The sequence below is a fragment of the Manis javanica genome, chromosome 7, assembly GCF_040802235.1.
Source record: "Manis javanica isolate MJ-LG chromosome 7, MJ_LKY, whole genome shotgun sequence".
Classification (NCBI taxonomy): domain Eukaryota; kingdom Metazoa; phylum Chordata; class Mammalia; order Pholidota; family Manidae; genus Manis; species Manis javanica.
In genome coordinates, this window is record NC_133162.1 from 121285955 (window position 1) to 121310713 (window position 24759).

The 24759-nt window shown below is 42.1% G+C and overlaps 2 protein-coding genes and 1 long non-coding RNA gene across 23 annotated transcripts in view; 1 reads left to right on the forward strand and 2 right to left on the reverse strand.

The window, feature by feature from the left end:
• The window catches only part of FMNL2 (formin like 2), a 281458-nt gene extending 263647 nt beyond the window's left edge, over positions 1-17811 (forward strand). For 4 of the 14 annotated variants that reach the window (XM_073241458.1, XM_073241461.1, XM_073241462.1 and 1 more), the window contains 11 exons: positions 781-1015; positions 2090-2158; positions 2283-2363; positions 3630-3759; positions 6025-6188; positions 7104-7205; positions 9363-9461; positions 10183-10306; positions 11618-11761; positions 13912-14005; positions 15768-17811. In XM_073241458.1, coding sequence (XP_073097559.1) covers positions 781-1015; positions 2090-2158; positions 2283-2363; positions 3630-3759; positions 6025-6188; positions 7104-7205; positions 9363-9461; positions 10183-10306; positions 11618-11761; positions 13912-14005; position 15768 — 1243 coding nt within the window. In that variant the 3' untranslated portion in view covers positions 15769-17811. Of the gene's footprint in view, positions 1-780; positions 1016-2089; positions 2159-2282; positions 2364-3629; positions 3760-6024; positions 6189-7103; positions 7206-9362; positions 9462-10182; positions 10307-11617; positions 11762-12210; positions 12337-13911; positions 14006-15767 lie in introns of those variants that run through there. The other 10 variants (XM_073241465.1, XM_073241470.1, XM_073241469.1 and 7 more) reach the window with 6 other exon arrangements.
• LOC118967938 (uncharacterized) lies at positions 3768-13289 on the reverse strand. Its single transcript, XR_005055270.2, has 4 exons — positions 13136-13289; positions 11805-11945; positions 11135-11206; positions 3768-5675 (listed from the first exon to the last, which is right to left on the reverse strand). It is a non-coding gene; the product is annotated as an uncharacterized lncRNA (long non-coding RNA).
• A 5488-nt stretch (positions 17812-23299) lies between the features above and the next one.
• PRPF40A (pre-mRNA processing factor 40 homolog A) overlaps positions 23300-24759 on the reverse strand; it is a 60064-nt gene continuing 58604 nt past the window's right edge. For all 8 annotated transcript variants that reach the window (XM_036996006.2, XM_017674461.3, XM_073241473.1 and 5 more), the window contains one exon: positions 23300-24323. In XM_036996006.2, the coding sequence (XP_036851901.2) occupies positions 24231-24323 (93 nt within the window). In that variant the 3' untranslated portion in view covers positions 23300-24230. The remainder of the gene's footprint in view (positions 24324-24759) is intronic.

The following is a 24759-nucleotide window of genomic DNA, read 5'->3' on the forward strand; positions in this document are numbered from 1 at the left end:
AGATTCTAAGAGGAGTAATGACCCTGAGAAGTCATTTGTTCCAGTTTCATGTCCTCAGGATCATAATCTAATGGTCTAGTGCGTCCTATAGTCTGTTCTGATTTGATGTTAAAACCTGATATGTGTTCTGGTTTTTAATCTTCGGATACCTTGTTTGTCATGATAACTAAATGTAATTCTATTATTTAGCTAAAGATTGTCTAGAGAATAAAATAAGGGTTGTGGTGAACCCTTCATTTGTTTGAATTGAGCATACATTTGCATAGACCTGGTATTCTTTCAAGGGATGTGTGCATTTAAGCCAAAGCATCTATATAGTACAGGCTTTTGGTGCAAATTTTTCTAAAGAAAAAATATCCCAGACTATTGGCTTAATGGAAATACTTACCGAGTTCACTACTCTATAATTGTGTATATAATATTAATCTCCTTAACTAGCAGTACTTGACATGCCTCAAAAACCGTGTCTTTCACCTACCCAGTAGTTGCTTCAGCCTGCCTTCGTGCTCTTCCTACTGTCCTGTGCTGTTGATTTGTAGAGGCTTAGAGCTATACTAACAGTCTAAAACCTGAGCATGGTGATTGCAGTGATGTCCAGGTTTTCAGGAAGGACCAGTGAAGGCGCCTGATGCGCGGTCAGGAGCCAGCACCAAGCGGTGTCTTCACAGGCCGACCATGGACATGGTCAGCTCGTTGACTTGGCCCATGATCTGGGCCCGATGGAGGTGTGCTTGAGAGGGTGGGAGGTATTCTCACTGACTTGTCCACATCCGTCTTCAGATTTGACTTGAAGACATTGCCTGTAGACTTTGTAGAATGCTTGATGAGGTTCTTGCCAACTGAGAGCGAGGTGAAGGTGCTTCGGCTCTACGAACGGGAAAGGAAGCCTCTGGAGAACTTGTCGGATGAAGACCGGTTCATGATGCAGTTCAGTAAAATCGAGAGGCTCCTGCAGAAGATGACCATCATGGCCTTCGTTGGGAACTTTGCTGAGAGCATTCAGATGCTCACGCCTGTGAGTGGACCGACTCTGGCAGGGGAGGGGGTCCAAAGAGAAACGGACCTTTTTTTTTCTTTTTAAGCTCCTCAGAATAATGTACTTAGTGTTATGGGCTCCAAAGGCTCAGAACTTTTGACACTGCATTTTTATTTTGGCCATCTATTTCACATTGTGCATGCCAAGCAAATTTAAAAATAATGAATTTTCATATTCCATATCGTGCTCCCGAGAGGATGCCATGTTCTGTGCCTACTGATGTCCTCTGGATTTCAAAGGATACTTCAATATGGAGAACAAGGAAACCATTTTCTCAAACTCAGTTCCCTCCTGAAGATACCAGTCATTTGGCTGGGTTGGCAAGACTGAAAATGTGACTTTCACTTCTAAAAATTATCCCATGTCTTTAGCGAACAGACTTACTGGCTTCCGCTGGAAGCATTAACTTTACCAAAGGAGTGTTCTTCCTTAGAATTTTGTTATGAGCACTGTGGTGACGTAGGAAGATTAGCTGACCATCTCTTGTTCCTATGTGTTAATCTTGTGGAGACGTAGGAATATCATGACATAAATATGATAAATAGTTCTTTCCCAGTATTTCTAAGTAAACTTTTAAAAATTACTGATTATAGTAGCATGTCTGATCAAAACATGTTCTGAGACTTCTAGAGGGAGATTATATCACTTTGCTGTTTAATTTTTAAGTTTTCATTCTTGGAAAACTCCATTGATTTAAAAATGTAAATTGTATTACAGGATTAGAGTTGGTGGGCAGGGAATTGAATTCTGCTGGAAGATGTTAACCCCTAACTCTGAGTCTCATTGGCTACAGATCCTGTGATAAGCAAGTTTTTGACATTAACTCATTCAAATTCTTTTAGAGAAAAGTTTGCATACGATGATGTGGTTACCAAAGACCTAGCAGGACATGTGAAATTTGTGATATTTAGTAGGAAAAATATAATCTCAGTATCAAAGCTTTAACGTCTCAGTGTGGGTCTGTTTTCCTCAGTGTTAATTTTTTTCAATTAGAGTTTCCCTTTTTTAACATGTCTTTTTTTCCCCTTCTTACTTCCTTTGACCGGAATCTAGCAACTGCACTCGATTATAGCGGCATCTGTCTCTATAAAGTCATCCCAAAAACTCAAGAAAATTCTGGAGGCAAGTGAAGTTTCCTCATATACGTGTGTGGAGGAGGTGATTTGTCACTGCATTCCTCTGCTTGGGAATGCCTGGGGTGCTGTACTCATGGGCTTCTCTTTTCTCCCCCCTTTTTTTTTTGCAGATCATTTTGGCCCTTGGAAACTATATGAATAGCAGTAAGCGAGGAGCGGTTTATGGATTTAAACTTCAGAGTTTAGATCTGGTGAGTGGACTAAAAATATATAAGAGCTAGATGAGACAAAACAGCTGGCAAAGATTGAGTCTTGGAGTGGAGAGAGTCAGCCCTTGGGAGCAGGGGCGGGAATGTTTTGATGAAGATGTTCTGCCAGTGGGAGGACCAATCGGCACACATTTGTGAACACCATTTGGCAGCAAGCACTTAGAACCTTGAAAATACTCATACCCTCTGAGCCAGTATTTCCATTTCTAGGAATCTTCCCTCAGGAGTCTGAATTGTGGATGCTGTGTTTTATTTATAATTGTAAATAATTAGTAACAATGCAATGATTCTACACTTGGGGAAATAATTAAATATGGTGCGAGAGTAGTTAATATGGTGAAAAATTCTTCAACTGTTAGAATATTTGTGATGAGTTTTTAAAGTAGTAGATAATTTTATATTTAGAGAAGAAAGTACAAAATGCACATACAGTTTGATTTCAGCTAAGTAAAACAGGAAAACCGAATGGAAGTAGGTTAAGACATTAACAGAGACTGGATGAAATTAGGGAATTTTTTGGATTGCTTCTTTATACTTTTCTTTATTAACTAAAAACTTTTTTTTTTTCCTGGATGGAAAAGGGTGCTTTTGCTTTTCATAGTCACCTGCCTTAACTGAGCAGGATTGGAGAAAACCCTCCACAGAACCCCTCCCAGGCTGGGCTGGGCTTACATGGCTTCTGTGTGACATGGGTGGCAGGTTGAGTCCCCAGCCCTGGGGGAACATGGTGCTTTGACGGGGAGTTTACACCTGGTTCTGGCCCTGAGAAGGTCATGGTCCATTAAGCAGATCTGCTTTGGGTCGTCTGAGGCTGGGCACTGAGAGAGGGCCTGCGCCAGGTGTGAGGATCACGTGTGGGAGCCTGACTTGCAAGGACTGCCTTGCACCCACTGCCACCTCCACCCTCACTCTGGGCCTTCACTGTGGAGAGCCCCTGAATTGGAGTCTTCTTGCTTTTTAAACCAGGGAGGTGTAGCGGGGGTGGGGTGTGGGGTGTGTGATCTGATGCAAGTAAAGATGTGTGAACAGTTCCAGGTGCTTAGAGGCCTCCCTGATGTGGAGCAGGAAGCGCCCTCCTGATACAAACATCAGTGGGCCGGTTTGCCACAGGACACATGGTCTTGAATCTCCGTGGAGATGTTTTGTCTGTGCTGGGACACTATGCTCTGTCACTGACTTGAGTGGGAGGGCATCACCTGGTGGGGAACATCATCTTTCACTCTAACCCACTTTCCCTTTTGTTTTCAGCTCTTAGATACAAAGTCAACAGACCGAAAGCAAACACTGTTGCACTATATATCGAATGTTGTAAAAGAAAAATATCACCAAGTGTCCCTATTTTATAATGAGCTTCATTATGTGGAGAAAGCTGCTTCAGGTACTTGATCTCAGCTATTAATGTTACTCTTGGGTGCTGAATGCCTTTCATCTTGGGGGTCTGTTCCCTGCTGGAGCAAACACTGTGCAGGATGCCTTTCAAAGAGCAAGGCTGAAACATCAAATTCTGAGCAGGAACCCATCAGCTGTGGCGCTGCCCACTCCTGGCAGCAGTAGTGACCGTGGACGTGAACCTCAAGTGTCCGTCCTCTGTTAAGAGCAGGTCTTTGGGCGTCGTGCACCTGCCTTCTTCCATTTATTGCCCTTTTCTATTGCTGTCATTTGAAATAAGAGTATGAGACTCTGACCACCCCCCAGTAAATACCTGAATTTGATTTTGTGCTGTCCCACTTGCTCAGATGTGGCAGTTTTAAAAATTTTGCCTTCAGCCTGAGCACAAGTTCATTTACAATGACTTCTTGACTGTTATTTACTCTGACATGCATTTTCTCATTTAAATCATCAATGACTCTGAAGTAGTTGGGATGTAGTACAGGATGGTATCCCCATGCCATTGATTAGAAAACTGACATTTTTAGAGGTTAAAGGTCTTGCTCAAGGTTACATGGGTAAAAAAGTCAGAAAAAGAACTAGAACTCAGGTCATCTTCTCATATAGTGTAGTGTTCAATGTACCAGGTTCTCTCAAAAGAATATTGGGCTAAAAAGAGGAACAAGATGCAAACTGACCTTGGAGTTGGTTGCATGCTGTGAATCTCAAGTTATGAGCTTGAACCATGAGTCGCCAAGGTATTTACTGTGATTTCGTATTCCCAAGGCCTACCCCAGACTTAGTGACTTGCATCTTTGAGGGCAAGACTTTCTCTGACTTTCTTAGATAGAATAAGTGGCTGCTGCTTCTGCATTCCTACTCAAGAACGCTCTGCACTGCCCTCTCAGATGAGATTCATCAAATTTTATAACAACAGTTTGCATGTCCATTGCGAGCTGTGTACTTCCAGGTATAACTGAGTTTCACGTACCTTTCTAATTACCTTAGTCCTGGCAAACTGCTGGGGGGAATAAAGGAATGAGCAAATGAATGAATGAGTGAATGGATGTGCGATTACCAGCAGTGGAGACTGAGGCAGGTGGAATGATATTCTCGCTGTGAGTGACTGTGCTGTGCAGGCGGTGACAGACCTAGGGGGCTCAGCGCTTCCTCAGGTGGTTACCAGGATTTCTCTTCTGATGGAGTGATTTTTCTTCTTTCAAGTCTCCCTTTGCCTAAATTAGGGGTTCTTTAGCATCACAATTCTTATTAACACACAAAAAAAGTAAAAAATTCCTATCTTACTAGTGAACACATTTTATTTGGCCCAAATGAGATTCCCTGAAAGTGTCATTTGAGAAAAACTAGTTGGGGAATAGACTGAGGTCCACTGTCTGAATTGGTGCCCAGGTGAGCTGACATGGATTCTTTATAGCTTCGCTCCTTTATTCACGCCTTCATTTCTCCCGTGAACTTTTTGAGTCCCTGTTGTGTACCTGTCACTGTCCTAAGCATTGAGGAGTCAAAGGCAAAAAAAAATGAGTGTGAGTCTACTGAGGGGAGAACACCTGTAGCTTATGCAGGTGCAGAGCCGAGTCAGCATCAGAGCGGGCCTGGGCCTCCTGCAGGAGGCTGCCAGAGTGTACCTGCTCTGGGAGGGTAGCCACAGGGTGAGGATAAAAAGGGTTATGCAGAATAAACCTTCTGAAGCAGCGAAGGATTGCTTAACAAAAAGCTGCCCAAGGTTGCTTTGAGTTCCTAGCGGTCTGTACAACTCAAATTCAGCCGGTTAGATGCTGCCCCCTCCTGGAGAGCCACAGAAATGCAAGAGGTCAAAGTGTGTGGAAGAGGAGTAGACGATCCAGTTGTGGGCCTGTCAGTTAAGGCACCTCTTGGTCGATAGGTCATCCAATAGCTTATCATCTCCTGTAAGAGAAATGGAATAGTTGGGTACCAGCACGAGATTTGGAGCCCACAGTTGTTATCCATCTCTGCCACCTCCTAGTTGTGTGGCCTTGGGCAGGCCCCCAAATCTCTTCCCAGTGCTTTTCCTTGTTGGCAAAATGGACCAGTGGTGCAAATGAATTGGTGCACGTGAAGCATTTAATGCAGTGCTTGGTTGGGAGCCCTTAGTAAAGTTTTCATATGAAAGGATCTCTGCACTGAAAGCTGGAGCTGGATCCTCGAGTATCCCTAGGATTCTGCCGCGAACTCGGCCTGCCGCCAGACACGCCGTGGTTTTGGTGCTCACGGGGTCTTTCTTTCTCTACTTCAGTCTCCCTTGAGAACGTTTTACTGGACGTCAAGGAGCTCCAGCGGGGCATGGACTTGACCAAGAGGGAGTATACCATGCATGACCACAACACGCTGCTGAAGGAGTTCATCCTCAGCAATGAGGGGAAGCTCAAGAAGCTGCAGGATGACGCCAAGATCGCACAGGTAAATCTCTCTGACCCTGGATGCCAGGAAGAAGCAATTGGGTCTCTTAAAGCTACCTGGGGCACTGGGCCTGGCTTTGGGGAAATTGCCCCCTGCCTGGTGAGGGTAGATTTCCTAGGTACTAGTGATTATTATGGGTAGGATCTTTCTGAGTATTGTACCTGGAAGTGCCCTGTCCTGCTCATTGTCCTCTTCTATTTTGGGGTCTCACCATCGTCTCCAGAAGCCCCCACCTTGCACTCCTCGGCTCCCTGTGGGTCATGTATTCAGTTCAACCAACACTCAGCCAAGCTGTGTTCCCAGTGTGTTGGGCTTCTGTAGGCCTTAACCTCAAACTCTTAAACTACACTGGGGTCAAGTTCACACACTTGGAAAACAGCCAGAATGGACTGAATGCCGTCATAGCAGGGAGGACAGAGTGTGTGGGGCCTGAAGAAGATGTGGTGGAACGGCTCCCTGGAGGCTGGCTGCCTTCTGTCACACAGAGTTCAAGCAGAGGCTTTCATGTCCCTGATGTGGGGACACCGTAGAACATTGGAGCAGTGAGCTGGGATTTGGGTTCTGAGTGACATCTGGCCTGGTTGGTTGTGAGGGGTTGTGTCACGGCCTTGGGAAGCTCTTGAAAGAAATAGTTCCTCGTGTGTGTGTGTGTGTGTGTGTGTGTGTGTGTGAAGTGGCAGGAGGTCCCGAGGTGGACTCCTGTGTTGTGTTGCACTGTTGCATTCCTCAGGTTGCCCCTGAGCAGGCCTTGGGAGGAAGCACAGAGGCTGTGGGGAGGGTGGGGAGGTGAAGGGGTGGAGACGAGAGCGTGGGAGCTGCCGTGGGGTCAGTGCCGCTCTGCTGCAGCCTTCCCCGTGAGTGTCAAGTTCAAATGCTAGAATGAACGAAATTTAAGAGAAATTTGCTTCCTCACAGGATGCCTTTGATGATGTGGTGAAGTATTTTGGAGAAAATCCCAAGACGACCCCACCCTCCGTCTTCTTTCCTGTCTTTGTCCGGTTTGTGAAAGCCTATAAGGTAAGCAGGAGCAAGGCGCCCGTTAAAACCTTCCTTGGAGCTGTTTCTCAAGTGGGTGCCCTCCGGAGCCATGCCTGAGTGTCAGCCTCTCTGCAGAGGCCCCGCCTGTTCCTGTGGGCAGCAGAGCTGGGGTGTCAGTGGGACAGCAGCGCCTGGCTCTGTGATGACTGGGCGCTCCCGGGGCCCTCAGCCCATGGGGCTCCACTCAGAGTCCTGAGGCCCCACCTGGAAACAAAGCTCTTGGTGGCCCGTTGGGGTGAGTGAGATGCTTCAAGACCACTGCTGCCCCACTGACCATTCACCATGGCACAGGGGGAGGGCTCGGGCAGTGCAGGCCGCCTCTGCAGTTGTTGGGCTGTAGCAGGAGGTGTGGTAGCTGAGGTTGGGGAGATCCTGCACGGTCAGCCCTGCCCAGGCCTCGGGCTCTCCAGTGCAGACAGAAAGGGCTGGGAAGCTTGCTGCTCTGTTTCTTCATCTAGATCTGTAACGGCCCTTCCTTTTACTGGGAGGCCCTCTCTGACATAATCCAGGGCAGTGGTCTTGAAAAAGCATGGGATCTAAAGAGGTGTGTGTCAGAAGAACTTGTACCTTGAGAAAGAATGACAAGGAGGGTTACGGGATTGTAGCACACTTTAGGAGGCATCGCCATCTCTACTCTCCTGGCTTGGCCACCTGTAACCGTGGTAATGTTGGTGGAGGAGGGAGGATGTGCTAATAGAGGGGAGATGGCAGGGTCACACACACTTTGAGAATCATCCTGTTGTATATAATGGAGGGCTTTGAACCACCCTTGAGCCTTTCACTAAAACTCGCAAAGTGACGACATTGAGCCATCTTCTCTTAGCGTGGCTTAGCTCAGCAGGGCTATCCCAAGCTGCTGGCAGAAAGAGGGTGTCCTTGGCAGGATGGATGAGCAGAAGTCCATGCACAAGACACTGCGCTGTGAGCGGTGACATTGCTGGTCACCCACTGCTGCTGACAGGTGCTCTAGCCGGTAAGGCTTGCGTGCTGCACAGATGGCGCAAGGCGGCTCTTGTTCTGTGCTGGGACTTCATTTCTCCACGTAAAATACTTACAAGTCTAAGGTCTAAGAAGAAAATACATGCTGTTTTAAAATCATACAATATAAGCTGGGAAGGGGCTCTGATTGGCCTCAAAACCTGATGCTTAAAGAGGAAAAAGAGGAGCTGCCTTGATGATCTGTGGGGTGTCACAGGTCCGAGCCTGTGAGCGGGCCCCCTCCCCGCAGTCCCGTAGCTGCATCCAGGAGGTGCTTGTCAGGCAGCGATGTTAGGGGGTGTTTCCCTTGCTCTCAGTATTACATAATGAATGACCTCCCAGCTGAACACCAACCTGTGGATCTCGTGGGCAGGTGCTGGGGGTTTAGGATGTCATCTCCTCCCTTCCTTCCCCAAGTTTGATCCAAAATGAAACTTAAGACGAAAAGAACAGAGATCCAAATGTACACTTCATTACTGGTGAAAGCTGGATTGGGGGTACTGTGTGTATCTGTGTGCTTACACTTCAGCCCTGAATTAGGGATGACTTATCAGTTCACAGCTAGACTCCTGGAAGTCTGTTCGGGGAGGCTGGCTTCAGGAATGCCCAAGGCTGAGTGGAGGGGAGCCTGTTTCATTTCTTGTCCCGAATTCATCCGGCTGGTCACACTCTGTCTCTGTTAGGAAGGCGTGAGCTATGGGAGAGAGCCCAGAGGTGCCACTTCGGTGAGGCCCCTGAAGGAAGAAAGGGAAGGGAATGGAGGTCTTCTCCTACCCTTGGGCAACCGGAGAGGAATCTGAGAATTCTACTTTTAGAGAAGCCATTGGTAGGACAGAATCTGGAAGCAAAACAAACTCATAAAAATCACTGAGCAGGGCTGCCGAAAGGGTCAGGTCCCCCCCACACTGTGAAGCAGGGAGGATGACTAGGAAACGACTTGGGGATGAGGTTAATTTCAGCTACTAGATTATGAGGAGGTGTGACACCGACAGACAGTGAAACCCTTAATCAGAGTTCTATATAGGCAAAAGGTGTAGATCTGCGGAAGCCTCCATTACTCTAATTCCTGGCTTCCCAAGGATTCTCCAAGAATGACTGAAAACCCTTGACTGCTGCCTTTTCCACTGATGTAATCTTGATTCTTTTGACTCTGCCCAGCAAGCAGAGGAGGAAAATGAGCTGAGGAAGAAGCAGGAGCAGGCACTCATGGAAAGACTCCTGGAGCAGGAGGCTCTGCTGGAGCAGCAGGACCCCAAGGTGAGCCGCGGCCCGCGCCCGCGGGGGACAGGCCCTGACGGCCCCTCACAGGCAAACAGGGACCAGGGTCAGAGCCAGATGTGCATGGGATCCTTACCACTTCCTCCTGGGGCTTGGGAAGTTGGCAGATGGACGTTTGTTCTTTCGTTACTTTGTCCAGTGACCACTGGAATGAGGCTAAGAGCCTGTTTGTGTAGCATTGCCAAGTTTATAGATCTAACTTAGACTCAGTTGGCTACAGGGCGCCCCCCACCACCCTGCCCCAGGCAACCTGACTGCTTAGTGTCCAGGTGAGGCTTCCCGGGGTTGCCACCAGGGCTCGCCTTGAGGGCGGGGAGGCTTTCCTAGGAGGCTTGGACGGGAGCATTCCCCGGAAGGAAAGGCCATAGGGAAAGGCCATAAGGACTGGCAAGTATGGAAGTTTTCTTGATCCTTGCACCGAAGTTTAAGAAAGTTGATGGTTATTCCCAGCTGCCTCCTGTTGCCACAGGATCCAGCCTTCCCATTGCTGCTAGCTGGAGCTTTTGTGTGTTTTCCAGTGACTTTTTCTTTCCAGAGGGTTTCTGAGTGGCTTTCTGTTGGAGCAGCAGCATGTAGGGGTGGTGCTGTGTTCCCGGCCGAGGCTCTTACTAGTAGAGTAATGCTCAGCCACATTTTGGACTTTCTCAGACCTCGAATGGGTAATGGTCCCCAAATCTTTGCCATTCTTCTTTCTTCTTAGTCTCCTTCCCACAAATCAAAGAGGCAGCAGCAAGAATTAATTGCGGAATTACGAAGGCGGCAAGTTAAAGATAACAGACATGTATATGAAGGAAAAGATGGTGCCATTGAAGATATTATCACAGGTAAACGCTGCTTCCTGCCCTTGGCCCCTGGAGGTCACACCGGCCTTTCCCAGCCTGGGCCAGTGGCAGATTTAATGCTGCCTTTGCCCGGAGTTTGAAGTTCTTCAGTTGACTTTACTCTGATCCAGCGGTATGCAGACAGACTCCATGCTAGTGTTTGAAGTGTATTTATAGTAGCCAGGATACTGCCTATCAGAAACCCCCAGCACACTCTGAGAAATTTATTTTTCAGTATCACTGGGACCCTGTGCGTTTGTTCCCCCAGGGTTCTTTGTAGTGGTTTTCCATTGTCTTCCATTTGTCACCACACTCCATTTTGTTCCTCATGGCTACTCCTGCCCACCTGCCTGATTAATAAATACTACGGACAAGGCCAGCTGAAGGGTCTGTACTAACCACAGTAGGTTTTTCCAACATCCTCTTTAAAATCCTTTTTTTCTACTCATTCAAAGTAACTAAAGACAATAGGAAATCCGGAGCGGGTACATTCATTCAGATGGGCCAATAGGCTTCTAGCCCAGGGTTGTCAGTCAGGAATGGTGCCTAACTCTGGCGTGGCTCTTGTCTGATTAAGTTGTAGCCTAAAACTTCCTGCTCAAACCAATTCTCTAGGATATCTGCATTCTTTCTTACAGACTGGGACAGTACTTTGGGGCCACTGTCTTTGGGCTGCACAGAACTTTTCCTCCATGTCTGTTGCATATGAATACTATTTGTCAGTTCCAAATATATTTAAAATTTTTTATTATGAGAAGTCTAAGAAATATGCAAAAGTAAACAGTCTGATGCATTCCCCTACCCATCACACATCAACACTTTTCAACTCACGGCCGGTCTTGTTACATGCCTTCTTCTACCTGCTCCCCGTTCCCCACTGTCTGGGATTGTTCTGAAGCAAATCTAAGATACACAATTTCATCAGGGAATATTTCAGTATGTATCTTTAAACAAGAAGGACTCTTTAATAAAGCAAACAGGCATACCCACAGTACCATTATCATATACCTCCAAAACTAGCATTTCCTTAATATATAATATCCAGTCATTAGTCACCTTTCCCCAGTTGTCCTGCTTTTTAAAAAATATAACCTTTAGACTTTTTACTTCTCATTTCTTGTTAATAGCATAGTGAATAGGAATCCCAAACTGCCAAAACCACAAGTGTTTTCATCAGCTCAGACCCAAGGACATGAGTAAACAAATCGTTAAAAAGGAAGTCAGTAAGGAGTTCCTTTCCCAGAGTGAAGTCCTTAGCCGACAGATGAAAATGCCGGCCTGTCCCTGTGTACGGTACACGTGGTCTGCGTGCAGCTCCTGCTGGTCGCTCAGTGTTCACCCTGCAGTGGCTTGCGGACGGCTTCCAGATGCAGCCCCATTGCTTTCCGTCTCTCCTTGCCTCCCCCACGCTGAGAGAGAAGCTTTGCTCTGAGCAGAACCAGGAGGAGCTCGCCTTGGGTAAGCACCTCTTAGCCTCGGTGCCACAGTATGATGAACTTACCCGTAGAGAAGCTTCCAGCCTTGTGCATTAAGGACTTAAGAGTTCCATTTTCGCCAGTGTGTTCTCCATCGCAGTGGCACCTAGCTTGTAAAATGAGCCGAACGCACAGTTTCCGTTTGCCCGAGGTAATCATTAACCTACCTTCGGAAGGGAATGAATATCTGACTGTGGAGCGATTCTATGCTCCTTGAATATTTTCCATTTTCCACCCCGCAAGCCCCAGACTGAGTAACTCTGTTAGACTTTGTGAGTTCATTCAGGTACATGCTGCCTCCCCCTTTCCTGCTCACTCCCCACCGCCTTCCCCAGGCATGGATAACAGAGCACTAACTGTGTACTAACACGAACGGATCTTGGCTGTCCACTCTCTCCTGTTTGTCTCACTGGGCTGTCGATTTCCATGCAGTGCTGAAGACGGTGCCCTTTACTGCTCGTACTGCCAAGCGGGGCTCTCGGTTTTTCTGCGAACCTGTTCTCACTGAGGAATACCATTACTAAACTATTACTCTTTCTCACCTGATGCTCTTAAAAGGTTGCTACAGATTTTTTTACCTCTCCCGTCCCTCTGTGTGTCTGTTGCGGCCACCCAATGTGCTCGCATGGAATTGTCATCTCCACCACATTGTATTTCATGTTGTCTTCATGCTGCATGGTTTTGCATTTCAATCATTACTGCTTAGAGCCACTTTCAGTATGTCTAGGAATGAACCACATGGCTGGTCTGGTCTAGGTGTGTGAGTTGAATTAATGGAATTGCTTGCAAAAATTTTCAGAAAAATAGTAATAGAGCACTACTGTGAGAATCAGCATTGGGAGCCAACTAGTTTGCTTATAAGATTTTGAGGCTAGTATCTCTGAACACAAATGGTAGTCATTAATAACAATATTTACTATACCTAACATTTATTGAGAACTTACTAAGTTCTCATAGGCTTACAGATATTAAGCCAGCCTTTTTTTGTACCATTAACATGCTTTGACAGTAAAATGAGCTGCTACACAAACGTTTAGGAATGCAGAGTGCTCTGAAGTTGCAAGCGATTTGCAGAACTGTGAACTATGCGCAGCTGTAAACTGGACCTTTCTTAACTGTCTTACATGGGTCCCTAGCTGCCACCCACAGTGTGATGGAACTCATGGTATGAACTTAACACAGGGGGCGCTTGTGACCTAGAAGCTTGTATATGCTGATAGAGGCAATCCATAGCTTTATATCCACCTCTTTTCCTTCAAGTGGCATGCCCAAGTTCAGCTTTTAGCAGTTCTACGCTGGAACAAGGCTGCAAGGCAGGAAATGACAGCAAAGGCTTAGGAGCTCCCCACCATCTTACCTCATTCACGCTTCTTCACTGGTGGCACTGTTCCATGTCAAACCCAGGGTATTCCTTCTGTGATGAGATCGTCTCCGGACCTGCTTCTTTGGTCAGGATGGTGGCACCAGAAGTACAACAAATACCCATTATCAGAAAGTGCCACTGTTTTTAGATTTAAAATAAATAAACAAACAAACAAACAAACAAATAAGTAAGTAAGTAATTTCCAAGAAGTAACTGCCCGGGCTTAGTTCCTGATGGCTAAAAAAGGAATGAACTTCTCTGCAGTGCCCAGTTGATTAGGAAAGAGACAAGAAGGCACATGCTCTAATTGGAAATAGCCATTGTTTGGTGCCCGTGCTGATTGACATGGAACTGGGTGTTTATTTTGTGATATTAAGTCTTCTGTGACCTGTACTCGTTATGTATGTTTCTGTCTCTAAAGATATCTAAGGACGTGGAGAGTTGTTGCCTGCTCTGTTAACTACCAGTGCTTATTAACAAGGCTAGGAACTGTCATTTCCTTGGCTGATGTTTCTGTCCGTCGCTGCTGGACTGTCTATTGTTCTGGAGCCAAACTTCAAAGCAGCTTGGGTCTGGGTGGTCAGAGTGCTGGGACGGGAGACACTGCCATCCTCTGTTTTGTCCAACACCTCTTGTAGTTGTGGCCTCATACCCTCTTTCTCTGTTGGCTAACATGCCCGGGAATGTTAAGCACTAAGTTGACTTGCTTTCCATTTTCATCCCATTTTTACTTAACCATCATTTTGTGTTTTTGTTTTTTTTCTGTTTAGCCTTAAAGAAGAATAATATCACTAAATTTCCAAATGTTCACTCGAGGGTAAGGATTTCTTCTAGCACACCGGCGGTGGAGGATGCACGGAGCTGGCAAGCACCACTTTTTACTTAGCTTCCTCCTCTCTGTATGCAGATCAGTGGTTTCAGCTTATGGTTGAGGGTAATACTGGTGAGAGTCTGATTGGGGAGAAGTCTTTGTACCTCATATTCCAAAGATGGGAGGCTGAGCCACTCTGTTGGACTCTCTGGCCTGCTTCCACATCCCCCAGTGTGATGGCTTGGGCAAGGGCATTTCCAGGTTGGACTTGCTTCGGGCGCTAGGCTCTCCTTCCTTACGCCTGTGGTCTTTGAGCTATTCATTTAACCCTATTTGATCTGGAGATCAAGTCCTGGGTGGGGAATGTGATGTCTAGCGTTTTAAGGATTAGGATCTAACCAGTTGCCCAGAGGACTCAAGAACCACAGAACTGTAGCTCACTGCATGTTGGGAGCCAAGAGTGAAATTCTAACTTTCCCCCACCACTCTGGGCCGGGAGCAGGGGCTCCAGTGGGTTAGCACATGCAGAACTATTCTTTGCTTGAATTTAAAAAGTCGGGCAGGGCCACAAAGTCCATTGATTAAGGAGCTTGTGGGGACTGTGCTGAATCTGAGCACATAGGTCTTGGAACTCACTGAGCTCCAGCTTTTTTTTTTGCCATGTTAAGAATTTGGGCCCAGTATTGCCAGATTCTCCAGTTTTCCGAGAGAAGCCAGAAAACCCTGGCTTTTGTGTTAAGTGCCAATTTCAGTATCAGGAAACTATTTAAAAATGTTAAGTTGGGAGCTCAACATTCTGTGGGCCAGGTATCAGCTCCATTTCTAATCTGAGGAAATGAGGATATAAAAGATAGAATGTTTCCCAAGTGAAGTCAGTGATACTAAGTTAATGAGAGGGAAATACCTACCAAGCAAAAGAAGGGGAACAGTTCAAAGCCTGCTTTTTTTTTTTTCATTATCACTAAGTCCATCAAAAGGAGGCTACCTGTCTTACTCATCAAGAAAGGATGCTTTCGTACTGTGTACTTACATAAAATTCCTGTTTATCCCACTTTACCCCACTAGAACAATGCCTGCTTGAACTGACAGGCAGTGGTTGATTCATTCATTCCACAAGGTAGTTTTAAAAAATGTTAGGCATTCTGCTGTGCATTTGCAGTACAAACTGGAGAATACAGGAGGGCTAGTATAACTTCTCTACTCTGATAAAAAACAACAGAAAAAACTGGGTGACAGGAAAGAATGTTCTGGAATGCAGTACAATTTTTTAAGTGATTAAGTCGGCATTATATTTCTAATTCACAAAATTAAAGAATTGATCTCAGGTAATATTAATGGAATAAAAATGGAACCTGTGTCTGCAAACTATAGGTTCCTTCCTTAATGATTAAAACTTCATATGAGATAGGACAGGGCAGTCAGTTTTATTAGTTTTGCAGTTTAAAATTCATTGCCATTATTGTTATTAAGGTTTCCAGAAATAAAAACAAGTACAAGCCACAGCTATTTCTAATTGAAGAAATATTTCAAAATAAGACCTTGTCTAGATTCTCTGGCCAGTGACAGAAGCAATCTTCTCTCATGTATTTTTCTAAAAGTTCCAGAATCCCACCAGTATTACATCTTGTTTTGTTTGACTATAAATACGATGGGCAAAGTACATGTCTTTGGCTCAGATACTCAGTGAGTTTGAAGGGCCTGTTAGCTGACTTTTCTACACAAGCTGCTTTGATTGGCTGCCAGCTGGCCTTTGTCTTGCTTAGACACATGGTATTAAAGGTGGCAATTCTTTCACTGGTGCTCTCCTCTTTACAGATCTTAGAAACCAACCATACAGACGAGCCGATGCGGTGAGGAGAAGTGTCAGGCGGCGCTTTGATGATCAGAACTTGCGTTCTGTTAATGGTGCCGAAATAACCATGTGAACCTGAGATCTGCCTGTATGAATAGAGGGTGTTTGTGAATTAAACTATTCACATGAACTTTATGTGCTACCATTTAACTGCAGCCTTGAACATAGATAAAATATTTTAAGGGCTCAGATTTAGCAAACACACAGGAATTTAGGAGTGATGGGCTCTCTTTTCAACCTTTGTTATTAACAAGTGCCTCAAAGTGGAAATACCTGCTCAGATTAATCAAAGCAATAGGATTTGATTTGATGATTAGGTATCTTTTTACACCAGATGGTATTCAATTTAACCAAAATGTAAATTTCACATTACATTTATTCCCTGCCATTTTAATTGTCCCATGATGGCCCACCCTGGTTTCCTGATTAGTTGTAAATAACATGGATGAATCTGCTGTGGGCTTCTTTTGCTGAGATGTTTTTTAAGGAATTAATTTGTTTCAGCCGTACTCACCCACTTTGTATTCTTAAGGGCTTGTAACATGGAAGACAGGAAAGTTGTATGATAAACTGGTGTCCCATAACCAAGCCCCAGCGAAGTATAAACAGAATGCAATTGCAGTGGCGCAGAAATCACTCATTTCACATTCTATTACTTCTGTGCCAGGCAGGGTATGATGCCCTCTGTGAGACTTCACCAGGATGAATGCAAGGATATGGTGGCCTACAAATGTGTGACTCACTCTCAGTACTGTGTTCTTCAGCTAGAGGCAGCTTTTAAAAATGCAAATGCATATATTAATTAGCACTAAAATTAGCATCTCAGTAATCAGAATCACGATTTCTGAGCACCATTATGGGGATGTGAAAACAGAAATTGGTGCCTTGCTAGCCAGGGGGAGAAGTTCACTAGCTCTACCTACCAACAAGCATTCAAGATTTCTTCTGCTGTGTCAGTAACCTAGCCTTACTTTCTGACAATTGCAGGGTTATCTTCCTCCTCCCTTTTGTAAATTCAAGATATATTTGGCATCATATATCAAAGCTAAGTTGTTGTATTTCTCACATTATTTGGGAATTTCAGTTAAATTGCAGAAATACATTGGGAGAAACCTAGATATGTAATGGGACTAAATGGCCAACTAAGCCACTGTTACTTTTCCTTCCTCTCTGGCAGGGCACTTGACCCATTCCAAAGTCAAAAACTGGACTAAAGCTAATTGTACTTTTCATAATACACATTCTTCTTCTGGCTTACCTTCCTGGTACATTACATCAATATATTAATTGTAAAGTTTATTGTATAGTATTTAACCAATGAATTTATTTTTTGTTGTGCTTATGTGAACTCCTTGGTGAAGGTCCCATTTTCCTTGGATAATGTGTAGTTATATGATCTTTTTAAATGTACAGATATTTTGCTATAAAATTGGTGCAGTTTTTTATGGTTTTTACACTTCTTTAATTCCCACCTAAGCCTCTGGGTAATACTGTAAATATTGTTTAAAAATGCATCAGCCTATGCTATACAATCTGAATCTTATTTTAACTTATAGTTCTTTTTAATATATTTAACTACAATGACAGTTTAGGGGATCAGTTACATTTCACTTTAGCATACCTATTTACAGAAAGATTACTTTCAAACTGCCACCTGCTAGCACATTTTCATAAATGTGTACTTTAAAAAGAACATGCCAAGATTGTCGTTATTGACTCAACATTCATTTTTCTGAAAAGAGCAACTTGATCATGAAGTACAATACAAAGTCCTTTTTGCGGTCCTTTATTATAAGCAGCCGTTGCCCAAAGCTCAATGCTGATCACATTAAGATGCCAATTTATTCATCTACCAACAAGACAGTAATGTTGGCATGTTCTCTTCTGTTTGTCTATTTAATGGGCCTGCTTCTTAGCAATATTAGAAATGTTTTATAAAAAAAGCAGTTCATGTTACTTTTCTGATCTTTTCATGACATATGAGCAAATAAACTATTTACACTACTATCCTGTAATATGTTGTAGTTTTTCAATGGTATATTTTAAAGGGTTTTACTTTATGTACACTTGTATCTTCTAGAAGTTATATCATGCTGCTTGAATACAGATCTGGTAAATTTTAAGAAAAATCCCTCCCTGTACAAACTCTCTGTCACTTGCTATATGGAATATAGGAACCAAACAGACTTTGGTAGTTGGGGACACATCTCTAAAATCTTGCTTATGAATTTACTGCTTCCAGAGAATAGCACTCACTTGGTGAGATAACGTCTTTGACCGATTTAATGAGAATGCTGTTCAAATACCTGCAGGTACCCCTGGATGTGCCAACTAAGTTGGCTAGCAAGGTACATGCAACCAGTTTAGCCTCAACTGCACATACTGATTGTTAGGATTACAAGTCATCAGAAAAGTTTCTGTGCAACGTTTACTATCATCTTTTTAAGGGGAGTAAGGAAATTTGAATTCCAGAAAACTGTCCAAGTGGTTTTGTCAGGTAGCTAGGCAACCATGAGTGAGTCCCGCTCTGTCCTGGACAAGGTCCTCCCCATCTCCACCTATTCTCTTGTCACCAGATAGCAGAACATGCCTGAAATCCATTCTGTTCATGGTTCAGTTTCCTGTCTTATCAGGCCAAACAAGATGTAAAAAGCCCAAATGGTCTTCAAGACCAACAGGTTGGCTGCAGGCACACACAGACCCAGAAGGTGGCCCAGTCACCTTGGCGTTCCTTACAATAAATTGACATTGCAGTTTTGCCTAGGTACTTATGGGGGCCTGTGCCCTAGAAAGGTTATATAACCTGAAACTGTCAATCAGCAAGTCAATTAAATGATGTAAGATATGAGGAGGGGCTTTGTACCATTGAAAAAAATTCTAACCATATTTTTATTGCAACTGTTTCTGGTTTCCAGCCAGTTTGCACTTCTCCCTTCTTGAGAGTGTACTTTCCCTTTGCTTGATAAACTGCTGCTTAAGACAATGTTTGTCTCTTGCATTATTTCCTTTGAGAACAGGGCTGAGAAAACAACGCACTGCCCCAGTCAACAGGTTAGAAAACAACAACTACTTGGAGGACTGTAGTCTTTTCAGTATTACTTGTATGGGTTGTCTGTTCCCAGGTCTCTACTCTTTCCACTGTATGCAAGTTTTGCGATATAGCTGAACTTTTATAAAGAAGGGAGAAAAGTTAAATTCTGCAGGAAGAACCTCTAGTTTGTTTTGTACCAGGACAAGTGCCTCATGATAAAGGAAGATCTTTAATATTCCACAGATTGAATTTTCAAGCCCAAACTACAGCAGTAAGTTTTAAGTGAGGCTTTACTTTTAAGTTAGGTTTAGGGTATTATATACCAGTGGATTAATTTTTAAAGATTTTTACCAGTGACTCAATTAAATACCCGTGTTCCCCACTCCCAATCCTCTCAAAATCTAAATCCTAATCCACCACAGCTAAGAATGCCCAGGGACCCTTCTGACTCTATTAATGCTGTCTGCACAGAATAGGACTTGATATCCATCATTGACTGCTGGCACAATGTGCTAGATTTTGTAGTATTACCTAATTTACAGTGATACATACTTCTGTTAGCTTTACAATTCACATGCCTAATAATTTTTGCTAAAACTCTTCTTAGCCCTAATATGTTGCCTAATTTTTATCAGACATACATGCAAAGATGAAAATATTATCATCCCAGTTCACACAAAAGGATTAATCTGTTTTCCATTTCTTTTAAAACCTATACCCATTTCCAGGAAAAAATCTGAGGTAAGAAAATGCATGAAGAAGTGTTGACAAACTTTTCTAACTCTTTATAATAAAAAGTATTACATGGAGAAAACAGTGTGGGTATTTAGCATCTCACAGCACAGAGCTGCTGCATGAGAGGTGCTTAAAGGAAAAAGTTGACACAAATCCAACTTAGTAAAAGATGTCATTTTTTCTAATAAATTTATTTACAAAAGGTCTGATTTTTATATAAGTGTGAGGTTCTTTACATCAGAACAATAAACAGAAGAGAAAATCTGGTAGTTACAAACAGAAAACAGAAACCTGTTCCTCTTATGACTCACCTTTTAAAACAAGTCTTCTATTTAGTTGTAGAGGTAGCCAAGAAACCATCTACCAAAATGTTTGCCCACAGGACCAAAAAAGGTGCTTATAAATAGTACATTAGATACCCTAAGGAACACCATAAAAGAAGGGCATCAAGAAATGGCTTAGTTGATATCTGATTAGGCAGCCACTCAGTTTCAGTCTGATTGAAAACTGGGGTGGGGGTGGTGGGTTACACAATTCTTCTGAAATGCAAAACTTTGACCTCACCTAGGGCAATTACCATCAAACAATTACCAATCACTAACGAGATGGACTTGAATTAGATCCTATTTAGTCACAAAAGCGGTTTCAATATACGTTTAAAAAGCAAAGAAAATACCTGCTGCAAATGAAGAAACTGAGCCAGATAAACAATATAAATAAAATGGAGGGCTGGGGGAGGATCTGAGTAATTGGAGAAAAATCTTCTCACTTCTCATTCTCACCTTTATTCACCCCTTTGTCAAAGACAGCCTGAAATTAGTTCTCAGAATTTAAATGAGAATTTTACTGTTGTGTCCATTAAAGCCTTTAAAGACGAATTTTGATATGTTTGAAATGACCACAAAGGATTTCCTTTCTTACTCAAAAACCAGATGGAAGTTGTATGTTCTAACAGTCACTAGGGCTTATCTTCAGTACATTTCAATTATGTATGTGGCTTTAGTAGTGGGTTAGTACGATTCACTGGAACGATGCTTTTTCAAGCCCTTTGATACAGATGATGGGTACTGTGGGTGCTGGATGATTACATCTGTCAACTAATATTTTACATTCTTTCAATAAATGCCTACTATGTGCCAGGCACTGTTCTAATCCACAGTAACCAACAGTAAATGAAACATCCCTGTCTCCAAAGAACCTGCCATTTAAGTCAGAACCTAAGAGCAAGGGAAGAGTACGGAAGGTATTAGCCTGGCATATATGCCATCACCAGAACCAGAGAACGAGACGGTAAGCTTATTAAGCAGCTTAACACAGCCATGAAAATTACTCAGGACATAATTTTGCTTTTCCTTGTAAAATGAGTGCAAATTTATCTAGAAACGTAAAAGAGTTTTCTAGGGATACATCCCCAAGGGAAAACAAAGAATTTAAAATATTTAAGATATAATGAATTCATGTGCTTTGCTTCATTTTGCTTTTAGAAACGTTTATTTCTTTAGTTTTGTAACTCACATTTAAAAACAATAAACTTAAAATAAGGCATTCATCTTTCTTCCCTGGGCACTAGTTGACTGGAAACCATTCTTTTTAAGTAACACCTAAGACTTAAAAAAAAAAAAAATCTTTATGTAAAGGGGCTACCCCCTAATGGATGCAAAAACAGAAGTGGCTGCCTAGTCAGTACAAAGCTAACAATTAACAGTGGAAGAATACCAGAATCATTTAGACAAAAGCTTAACACAGGACACAGGCCCTTTGGTAATTGAATGAAAACTATGACCTTCTTTCCAGAAAAAGATGCAGATGTTTCAGGACTCTGTACAGTTTCTTCATGTCTCTACCACTATTAATTCAGACTGCTTTACTCTAGGTCTTTTCATTTTATAGTTACATCATAAATGAGGCCGTTATTAGCAAAAGTTGAAAGATATGGCTGTCATACTTTGCTCATTTTCAAATTTACTGGGAGGCATAAAAAGTTTTTTGTTGAGAAACATGAATAATCTATATGCTGAAGCTACTTTGGGTAATGATAACGAAAGGCCATCACAATGCTAAAAGTAATGTGGGACTACAGCTTTTACTTAAAAGCACTGTTACTTAATTTACTTGGGAAAGTGCAAAGAATTCCTCATACTTGACTAACTTTTCATAAAAATTGTTTTCCCACATAGGAATTACGGGCTGGGAGAAAATAAATATCTGAGGTTCTGAGTCTATTATGATATTAAATGTATCAGTAAATTTAATCCAGTAACCATTAATATTAATGATAAGGAAGGAAGATAAATCCTCCACGTTTACCTAAGAGTCTGAGGCTGAACTGAGAAATACAAATCTGCCTCATCTGAAAATAAACACTTCCCTGTTTTAACACACACTGGTTTAAAATCTGTTCAAACTCCTATTCAACTCTAACAGAACCAATATTCCAACCACCATTATTTAACAACTGAAGATTTCAGAAACTTAATCTAAGAAGGTTAAGAATACTCACACAAAATTCTTGCTTAACAAAATCTTCCCATCACCTCTGCCTTCAGATTATACAGCATTATTTCTGGCAACTAAATTGCACCAATGGGATCATCAAAGTGGACAAGGATTATAGTCACTTCAATTACATCTTTTATAACAAGGATGTTATATTTTGAGTTGCAGTCTATTCTCTAGTTTTGTTTTTAGGTCAAGTGGTTTTCATGGGTGAACTTTAGGGAAACTTGATTATATAGTGTCTTGCAGGGATCTGAGGTTGTGATAATATCTATAAAAAATACAGAAATCTATTTTGAGGACATGCTAAAACATCAATAGCTTTTTATTTAAATAGAAAAATCAAAACTTTAAAGTTGTACTTAAAATCATCATTCATGGAAGTAGTTCAAAGCTTTACAGATTTCTAAGTTCTCATGAGAAACACTAGTTTTCTGCCAATATTATATGCACATTTTAAAGATTTTACCACTGACTTCCATGTCAAGTGTCTGACATGATTAGCAATATTAATCATTGCAATGGGACCTCTGAAAATTATGTCTAGGCAACTCCCTGTTGCCAAAGTTGTGTGTTGGTTCTAATAGACAAGAGACTAACCTCAAGCAAGCAACTTGATTACTTCACATATTCTAAAGATAGATATTCTCACTTTCTTCAAAATCATGTCATTTCACAGCAGAAAAATGACTTCACAGATTAGAAACAATCCCCCACCACCCTGAGGCTTCAACAGTGGACACTAGATAGAACTGAAACAAGGGGCAGGGATGGGAAACAGTTGTCCTGGTCAGTCCCACTTTCAAATTTGTTAGGATGGTGGAGGAAAAATGAAATCAACTTTTTTTTCTTCTAAATCCCAGCTTTGAACAGGATTGCTCCAAGTCCAAAATAAAAAAATACTTAATACCAAAGACTATGTGCTAAAATTTATTTACTTAAAAAAATCTCCTGCACTGAAGGAAATAGTATAAATTACATTACCAACCTTCAAAAGGTAGCATGTGGAGTATTCTAGCTTCAAACCATTGCCTCTCTAAAGTATTCTGTAGGAAATTCACAGATTAAAAACAAACAGAGGGGCATCAAAATGCACTGATTTATAACAATGTTGAAAATAACCTAGCTACGTGGGTAAGATGAAACAAAATTTCAAGGATTTAGTTATCTTTTATCTTTGATCATACAACATTTTTTTGAGCTGAGCAGTTTAAGTAGAAATAAATACTAGTACACGCTAGAAGAGAAGGTTTAATCATTGATAAAAATGTACAAAAATATTCAAATCAGAAATGCTTTAGAATGTGTACCACGAAGTCAATACTTCTCAGTGAGTAGGGAAGGTAAAAGGCTTCCTCAATGAAAAAAAGCGATAGGATTAAAAAAAAAACTGTTATTAAAGAAAATGTTTATGTCAACATTTTTTGTTTTAGACAAGGATATTGCAACTATCACTTACAAGTTTGGTGGCACATTCTTTAGTAGGTCCTTAAGGCAATATATTTAAACTAATTTACAACTTGATTTGATGTTAGCCTTTTAAACATCACCTCAAAATAATGCCCTCGTAATAGCCTTTTTAAAATGTATTCAGATGTTTCATAAAAAATAATGGTGGCTTTATTATAGTAGTTAGTGCTCGTCAGCACTGCTATAGTTAAGGGTCTACCAGGTTTCCATTAAGAACACCTATTTCTGAATTCACCATAAAAGATCCTATCAGCTTTAGCCAGGTGGGTAGTGCACAAAAAAGCAGTTTCATCATTTGCTGGTGCTTTTTTGTACTACTAGATATCAAAAAATTTTCCATTGTATCTTCAAAATCCAACATCTATAAAGTAAATCAAATCCGCTCATGACTTAGACTTTAGAACAAAGTAGAGACACCTGCAGTTATCAGTCAATTGCCACCTTTAATCCATCCTGCAGTGCCCTATGAAAGGGTCACAGACAGTTATGAGTGTATGAAAATATGATTCTTGATACAGAATCAAAAGTTATTTTCAATTTCCTTTGTTTTTATAAAGTCCACAATAACAATACTTAAATGCACTTTTTTTCCTGTGATATAATTAAAACCCAGTGTTATTTCAATTGAACTTTAAAATAGAGTCCCTGGTCTGAATTAGACTTTAAATCATAGTAAACATATATTTGGTATAATTTATTGATCATCATCCAGTTGCTCCAGAAGGGTCCTTCTGCGCTTTTCCAATTCCCCTTCACTCAGTTCACTGCCAGAAGTATCCCAATTACCCTGAAAGACATTGAGTATAATTATATTGGTACCATTACTCAAAATGGAAAGTAGTAATGAACCTTTCAAAAAGGAATCCAAAATCTGTATGAATTCTCCTCTATAGGAACAAACACATCACAGGGTTGACAAACTTACCTCTTCCCCAAAGTCTATCAACAGGCTGCTAACTACTTAGAATGAGACTTTCACATGGTTAGTACTTTTGGTTTACAGTATGTAAATCCGCGAGAATGGTACAAACAGGTTTCTTTTCCTTCCTCTTATACAAGTGAATATGAAACAGCTTGTTTCAACAGAAACATATACATTAGAAAACTCTTCTGGTGTGAGAGATAGTTAAATGTCTATTCTTTAAATATCATTGTTTTAATCACAGTAGCCACTTCGTATTTTGAAAATACAAAATGAAAGTATTTTTGTATTCAAGTATTTT